Raw genomic sequence first — 8,708 nt, forward strand, 5'->3', positions numbered from 1 at the left:
AGCCTTAGCGGCATCAATGGCTACTAAAGTCAGTGGGATCTTTTTATCTGTTGCCACATCTATTGCCGCGATAGCTTGAAAAGTTAATTCATTCAACTGCCTATCGGGAATGAAACCCCTCTGGTCCTGATGTACTATTGTTTTAATAATTCTTGCTGTTCTCGCTGCCAAAACTCCCGCAAAAATTTTATAGTCCGAATTTAACAGAGAAATTGGTCTATAAGACTCAATTTTTAGCGGGTCTTTGTTGGGCTTGAGGATCAGAGTAACTGTGGCTTCAGACCATGACTTTGGAACAGCCTCACCCAATACATATAATCTATTAAAGAGATTTGTTAAAACAGGAACTACCTTGTCAAGTACTGCCAAATACAACTCTATTGGAAGCCCTGGCCATTTTCTTCATCTGGGTTTTAACTTCACCCTCTGTTATGCTACAACATAGAAAGGCCCTATCCGACACATACATCTGGGGCAGCCCTAGCTGATTCACCTAGTCTTTAGCTCTCTGAGGTGAAAAATAGGTGTCTAGATCTTGCATAAATATTCTTGCCTCCTCCCTAATTTGGTTGTCGTCATATATGATGGCTCCTGTGCTACTCTGAGATAGGCTTTTGATTTGATTTCTTACCCTATCTGTCCTGGTTTTCCAGGCAAGAAGGGAGCCACATCTTTCAGCATAGGAGAAGTTTTGGAGTTTGCTGGCATCACACCTTTCTTTTAGAATCTTATCCAGGCTTGCTTGAAATTCTGCCCGCACCCCATCCAGCTCACATTGCAGACGTGGTACTATATTCTGGTAGCATGCCGATGCCCTCTGAAGCTCTTGCTCGTTTTGCTTAATCTTAGAGAGGCGCTCTTCCTCCAGCCTCCTCCTGGATTTATTTCTCCTAAACATCATTGTGCTTAATCCTCTTAAAACGGCCTTAAAAGCCTCCCAAACCACCTCATCATTTGCGGTGCCACAATTATGCCTAAAGTATTCCTCTGCATGATGCACCAAGTCCAACTTGACCTCCTCCTTCAGTAATCGGGATCTATCCAGGGTCCACCTTCTCTGACATTCTTTTTGCTTAAAGTTAACAACCAACTCCACCACAGAATGATCAGAGAGTAGGGCTGGAATGTATAAAATGGAGTCTACTGCTGAAGAAAAGGACCGATCTAGTAGGAAAAAATCAATTCTGGAGTGGTGTCTATACTTCCGCTGTAAAAGGAAAAATCCTTTTTACATCCGTTTTTTGCTCTCCAGATATCTATCAAATTAAACTCTTTGATGATATTCCTCAGCTCCGAGTGTGATTTGCGGGGAGGGGTGTATTTAACCATTGAAGTACAATCTAAAAATTCATCCAGGATCAAGTTAAAATCTCCCCCTAAAATGATGGGTGCTGCCATATCAGAAAGGCTAGCTTTTAATTTCAGGAGAGCCCCTGGGGCATCTTGATTAGGCCCATAATAAACTGCACACACCAATGGAGAGCTCCCTATTGATAGTGAAGCCACCAACCACCTCCCAGATTGATCTGTCTCAACCTTCTCTACTTTAATCCCTGCATTGCTTCTATTGAAATATGGGCAACATTTGCTAGATAGCCGAGATAAAAGACTCTGAATGTGTTTTTAAAGTTTCCCAACCAGCCGTGAATGACATACTCTTTTGCAGTACTGTTAGGCCAGTGCTATACACTTTCCCCATTGTACATCTATGTGATAGTATACTCTCAGTACATTGAGTCTAATTCTTATGTAGTGATTTCACAAGTTTCCTTATATTACACCACCTCTGCTTGAGACTGGTATCTTCTCTTAATAAGTGTGAGAACTCACAAAGTTACAGCATTCTCATGGTCTTGTCAAAAATTCTTTGGAGGTGGATGTATGGGAAACTCTTTACCCCTTGCATTTTCACTACTTCAAAACTGCCAAACATTAGTTTTTTTTTTATTTGAATATCCGTATGTTGGTGTTCTTAAAGATTCTCTAAATTAGAAGACATTGTTACTATACATTTATCAGTGTAGGATGATTTTGGTGATGTCCAAGATTCTTGATATTCAATTTATAGCCTGCGACCTAAAGTAACAGTAGGAACATTTTTTTGATGTTTAAATATGTTTTTCAGGTTGGAAATTCATGAGTAAAGCACTCTAATCTTCTAATGCATAATCGGGTAAGTCTTTCATATAACAATAGTGATTATCATAAACTGTGTTAGGTCTATTTTTGTAGTGGTTAGACAATGAACACTTAATGATAATATATCCAACGTGACTGTGATTTTATTTCTCTTCTACAGATGTGGATTGTGAAAAAGGCTGCATGACAGCAGATGTGGTGATTCAAACTTAGCTACAAATGCAAGCGCCAAAGATGAAGCCATTTGCACTACTGAATGTAGCACAGCCCCTTAGCTTGACAACCATTATGGTGCATCACAACCACGTGTTTTATATGGAGGCTGTCAGAGTGGCTGAGAAGGTGCTGTTTTCTTCTGTCATAGAAGACAAGGAGAATGTGCTAATGGTACATGATGTAAAAGCATTTGGCTCTACAGACTTGACTGACTGAATGCCCTCTCAATACATTGTCTGCTGTCAAGCCAATGCAGTGTACCTCCGCGAGTAGCGGTGGTTGTGCAAAGAGTTGTGTGTCTGGATATTGCACTTCGATACATAATGATGACAGGGACTCAATGAGAACATTCTGCATACAGGGAAGTTTCTAAAATAGAGGTATTGAAACCTGTGCTGTTGACCTCATGCTGCCCTTACGATAACTGCCAACATTGATTACTTTTTAATACATAGCACTAAAATGACGTTCTCATAGTGCTGCAACAACAGAATCTGCCCTCTTGTTCCAGAACGTATGCGAACCTCTGCTGTACAAGAACCTTGTCCTCTTTCTACATCACAGGCTGATTTCCCGTTCAGAAGTCAGCAGTTAAGATTTTATTAGTTTACATCTAGCGCCAGCTTTGCCTGTTTTATGTGCCTTCATATACGACTGACTGTATTTCACTTTGACTTACCGCTTCATTGTAAATTCAAAAGTTGTAAAAGCATAATTATCATAGTTTTATTATTTTTTATGGGGTGGGGGCAGGTTATAACATTTTGTGTACTTCATGACACTATGAAAGTAAAACGACTGTTACTGATTAAAACAGAATCTGTTATTTATTGCGAACGCTGGACCAGAGTTGTTAAGATCATGTGTGTAGATACAGTTGTATCTGTACTGTGTTTATATATAAAATTTTATGGGATACAAAACTGTTTTCTGTTTTCCTTTATGCTTTTCCTCAGAATACCTCCGTGTACTATTCTTTAATATCATAGAATGTCTGCCATTGGTAATATAAATATATATATATATATATTTATATTTACCGAGCTGTTTGCTGTAAGGTAAATAATGTTGAACTCTAATCAGATTCGAAAATTATTTTCATTTGGATGCACACTATCTCACAAATTATATATATATATATATATATAACTTTTTTTTTCTTCTTGTTCTTGGGATTAAGGGCCGCCTGATTGATTAAACAGATGCTGAATCCTTTATCACCTCGAGTCCGTGCCTTTTTCCATGGAGTCTCTCTGGGAGCTGGATTTTTGGGATTTATATATATAGATCGCCTTATCACAGGTTAGACCACCTATATACGTTTCGGGAAAAAATTCCTTTGTTCACGAGTACTGTGTCAGTTGCAACGTTACGTTAACTAGACATGTGACTTCACCACAGTGAACAGTGAAAACAGACTTCCATGTTCAGAGTTAACTCAGTCTGACTCGTAATACGTTAAATTGCACATTATTACAAATATAATGACAATTCATAAGAAGAAGCATGATTGCAGTTCATAAATTTGAATACTGAAATGTTTCACTCCATTTCAGATAGCAGAAAAAAAAGGGATGGATTTTACTTAGTGACCATACGATATCTACTTTTGTGCAACAAATGCCTTATGTTAATTCAAGTCAGTTCCCAAAATGTCACTAACAGCGAGCTCGAGTAAAGTACATAAATAAAGCCACCAATACAACTCTGCCCCTAGTGGGTGCTACAACGATAGAGTACGAGCTAAATTGACCCAGTAGCCAACTAGCCGCTACATTTTTACATTCGATTAATTTGATTCGCCCAGTGGCAGAACGGCTGCTACATTTATACATGTAATGACAATGGTACTTGCAGCATCTATCGCTCAACCATCTTTCATATCAAGCCCGAAAAAGCTAGTTAATACCACCACAACTATTCCGCCCCAGTGGGCATTCCAGTGGTGTGCCGATATAATAACTCTCTTGCTACAATTTAACAAAATAGTGACATTAATACACATCCTAACCTAAACTACATAGTGAAAATATTTAAAAAAAACTGTAATCAGACAGCGGCATTTTAACAATAAATTGTTGTTCTAATATTCTTTTCACACTACAGTATTGCTAGAATTAATGATACTATATTAATACTGAATAGCCGATTTCATTAATCATATTGCTATGGTCTACTTAACCTAGGTGTACTGCAAGTTCCTCGTCGCAATTATGGCCAAATGGCAATAGCCTTCTGTACTGGTTTATTAGTCTAGATTGTAAGCATCGCAGGTCTTGTACTCTGTTGCCACCTCGTTCACTGACTCTTATTGTATCCAATACACAAAAGCTTAGTAGATTGCTATTCTGGCTGTGATGGGTCTGGAAATGTCACGCAACTGGGTATTGCTTATCTCCATTTTTGATCATGCAAAGATGTTCTAACACCCTTTTCTTAGCCTTGTGGATTGTACTGCCAATGTACTCTTTCCGACAAGGGCAAAACAGGGCATAAACTGCGTAATCAGTATTACAAGATGTATGTTTAGTAATCTAATATGGCTTACAGTCTGGGGATAATTTGCAATTACGACACATAAAAACCCTTTTATTCCTGAAACTTTTGCTGATGGTGGCTCCAAGGCTCTACACAGTGTATCCTTTAGCGATTTAGTTTTCTTGAAAGTGATCTGTGGAAAAGATTCCATGCTTTGTGCTAGATCTTTGTCAGTCTGTAAAACTGGCCAGTATTTCTTCAAACTTTTTCTTAACTCTTGGGCCTGTCTGTGGTACGTTGTGATAACGAAAACACTAAACTGTAGGAAGGGTCAGAGGCCAAAATTTATAGACTCTACAAGGCATACAGCCCCAGTACTAAGTATTTATAACACACACATGAGTTTCAAAAGCCACCATCCGGCAGCTCTGAAAGAAAGTCTGCCCTATGGTGAGAGTTCTCAAGTGTCGTGTGGAGTACCATACCTGTGTTTTTAATGTTGTGAAGAAACGGCACACCCTTCGAATCATGGTTTGGTGTTTCTCCATACCTTTGAGGTAAGATTTGATGGAGTTCATTTCGCCTATTGACTAGGCTGGCCTGAGGGCTATTTTTAGCCACATGGCTTCCTGTTAGACATACAATTCTGTAATCCAAAACTACCATATGTACTTTTTTACTCTCCTGTAGATTTATCCAAAGGGTGAGAAGATTGGCAACTGTGAGAGAATTGATTCACAGTGTAACCTTTTCTTATAATTCACATTACTTTGTTCACTGTTGCAGTAGCAATTAATTCTATAGAGGTCCTGACGAAAGTACTGGGTACAGTTTTGCCCTCATAAGTGCTGAAACATGTTGACCAATATACTGGAGGGCGGCTATTTATTGAAACCGTCCCATTGCACTGTTTTTAACATTTGTTCGTAATAGTCTAAGAATAAAAGTTCGAGTCATATTACGCAACAATTTTAATATTCACATTACACTTTCTTTGCATTGCATATTCTTTCTTCCCATACACTTGATGCATCAATATCTTGCTCACATCTGTTTTGTTGTATACTTTGAAAACATCCTTGGGCTCCTCCATCACTAGGGTGGAGTGTTAGCCCTGTTAAAGGAGACCCAGATGATGAAGCATGTCACCGGGACTGGTGAGTGATAGGAATCCATACAAATTTTGTATATTTTGGGTAGTTTTGGCATAATTCAGTCTTTGTTGGATTGAGACTCCAGGGTATGTGTGTGTTATAAGTACGTTATGATAAACCTGCTTTTCTGTTCAGACATTTCTTTGCTATCATCTTTCTTCAACAGCAAAGATGCTCTTGTTCTGTCATGGACTTCAGATATTGTTTTTTTGATTACCGATTGAGAGTATCCTCTTTCAAGGAATCTCTCAGTCTTGACTTTTCCACAAATCACTTTCAAGAAATTGCAAAGAATGCACACATCCTACTACCCATTCAAGAGTACATGTTTTTACACAATGACAAGCCAGTGACCCCAGTGTTCTATTTCATACCAAAAATGCATAAGAACCCTGCACAGCCACCGGGCAGGCCTATAATTTCCGCCTGAAACAGCCTGTTGGAGAGGACTTCACAGTTGTTGATTATTACCTACAACAATTTGTTCAACACCAACCTTCCTATATAAAAGACACTGGCCATTTCCTGTCCAAGATGTGGAATGGCAAAATTATTATCTACTCATTGCAATGGTCATTACTTCACTCTACACGTCTATTTACCACCATGATGGAGTAAAGGCATTGAACCATTACCTGGCCAAAAGACCATCCAACTGCGGACAACACAACAAAATGCTTACCAATATGGTGGATTTTTGTCTCAATAATAAAATCTTTTTTATTTCAGAATTTGTTGAATTTACAACAACGTGGTGTAGCGATGGGAGCCAGCTTCTCCCCCAGCTATGCCTGCCTACATATGGGCTGGTGGGAGGAGCTGGTTCTACAAAATGAACATGCGGTTACTTTTAACAACAAGGTCAAGAAATGGCTAAGATTTATAGATGATCTTTTCATTATTTGGCAGGGCTCCATCAATGAAGCAGAACAATTAGTAAATGAACTGAATGTAAATAGTCTTAACTTACATTTTACAGCCTCCATCAGTTCCTCCACTGTACATTTGTTGAATGTACAGGTATATATCAGTAATCGCCAAATGGAAACCAAGTTTTATAGGCAGTCCACTGCAGGCAACGTAGTTTTACATGAAGGCAGTAACCATCCCCAGCATTTGATACACAGCATACCTTACCGGGAGATGCAGCGCATCAAACGGATCTGCAGTCGGGATGATGAACTTAAACTAGCCCAACATGCTAGCAAGGATAGGTTTCTAGCTAGAGGCAACTCACGCAGCTGCGTTGACAGCGCGATTAGTAAAAGTAATGCACTGTCCAGAGAGAGTCTTGTTAACAAACCCTCCAAAATTACCGAAATGGACACTGATGATGCCTCTACCTTTAAATTCATTCTAGAGTACAACAGACAGGAAAAGGCCATTACAAACATAATTAAAAGAAACTGGCCACTTATTCCAGAGGATCCAGTGGTTGATCACTTACTCCCCAAAAATCCCGCCATCACATACAGTAGGGCATCTTCCATGAAAGATGTTCTAGTACGTAATGACTCCTTTGCTGCATCAGGGGGCACATGGTTATCCCAAAGAAAAGGCTCTTCCCATGCAAAACATGCAAAGCTTGCTAACATGGCATTAAGAAGACCACCTACAATACCCCATTCAGTGAACAGGAAAGGAAAATCAACAAAGCCTTAACCTGCAAATCTGATCGTGTGGTCTATGTGCTGGAGTGTCCCTGTGCCCTACGATATGTAGGTAGCACAATACTACAGGGGCACAGGAGGATACTCCAGCCCATCAGGGCGATCAAGAACAAAGATACAGCGTACCTTGTAGCACGACACATTGGTGGAGCGCATAATGCGAATCCCAAAGATCTGAAATACTATACTATCTAGTGGATGCCATCCTACCTAGCAAAAGAGGAGGTGACAGGGAGAAAAGGTTTAGGCAATTGGAAACCCGCTATATAATCGAGCTCGACTCTAAGGCCCCTGGGGGTCTTAACGTAACAGAGGAACTCAATACCTACCTGGGGACAGGTTTACTGAGTAATGGAATTATAGCATATGCTGGCATTTGTATTTAGGAGTCATCTAATATCCAACTTTCAAAAAACGAATACATTTAAGCTTATAAATTACTCTGATAGGTATATTGAAACCATCGAGATGTAAGCAGCCGCTGACTTTCAAATATTTTAAATACTTTGCACACACACTTTTTCGCGTTTTTTTAATTGGTTATAATGAAGTATTTATTAATTAGGTGTTGTTTATAATTACACTAGTTATTTGCGCAAAATTGAAGTCTGAGCAGTTGTAAAAACAAACAGCATACTATTCATAATGGACATAAGATCAACGAGGCACTTGCACTTTATCTAGCCTGCCACAACAGCACTTTCATATATAAGTCAACATATTGTGACAACCATTGCAAGTACTGTAATATGCATTAGCACTTTAAAATACAATGGATTTTTTTAAGTATATATCAGCTAGATTCATGAAGCCAAATTGCGATCGCAATAGCTGCGAATTAGCAATTGCGATCGCAATTTGAATAAAAGGAATTCATGATAGTGAAATCTCAAAAAAAGCGAAATCGCTAAAGAAAAATTGCTACACCACTACATCTCATTCCCCACCAGCCAACAGGACTTGAATGAGACCAAGCTTCAATTTTACAATGTTGCACAATTTCCACATGTAATAGGATGCATTGACTGTACCCACATCCACATCTGCCCAC

General features: G+C 39.1%; 1 protein-coding gene across 3 annotated transcripts in view; it reads left to right on the forward strand.

The window, feature by feature from the left end:
- CC2D1B (coiled-coil and C2 domain containing 1B) overlaps positions 1 to 3,278 on the forward strand; it is a 710,809-nt gene extending 707,531 nt beyond the window's left edge. For 2 of the 3 annotated variants that reach the window (XM_078670630.1, XM_078670646.1), the window contains one exon: positions 2,300 to 3,278. In XM_078670630.1, the coding sequence (XP_078526756.1) occupies positions 2,300 to 2,326 (27 nt within the window). In that variant the 3' untranslated portion in view covers positions 2,327 to 3,278. Of the gene's footprint in view, positions 1 to 2,125; positions 2,174 to 2,299 lie in introns of all 3 variants that reach the window. The other variant, XM_078670637.1, reaches the window with a different exon arrangement.
- Positions 3,279 to 8,708: the final 5,430 nt, after the last annotated feature.

This window comes from Lissotriton helveticus, chromosome 1_2 (genome assembly GCF_964261635.1).
Source record: "Lissotriton helveticus chromosome 1_2, aLisHel1.1, whole genome shotgun sequence".
Taxonomy (NCBI): domain Eukaryota; kingdom Metazoa; phylum Chordata; class Amphibia; order Caudata; family Salamandridae; genus Lissotriton; species Lissotriton helveticus.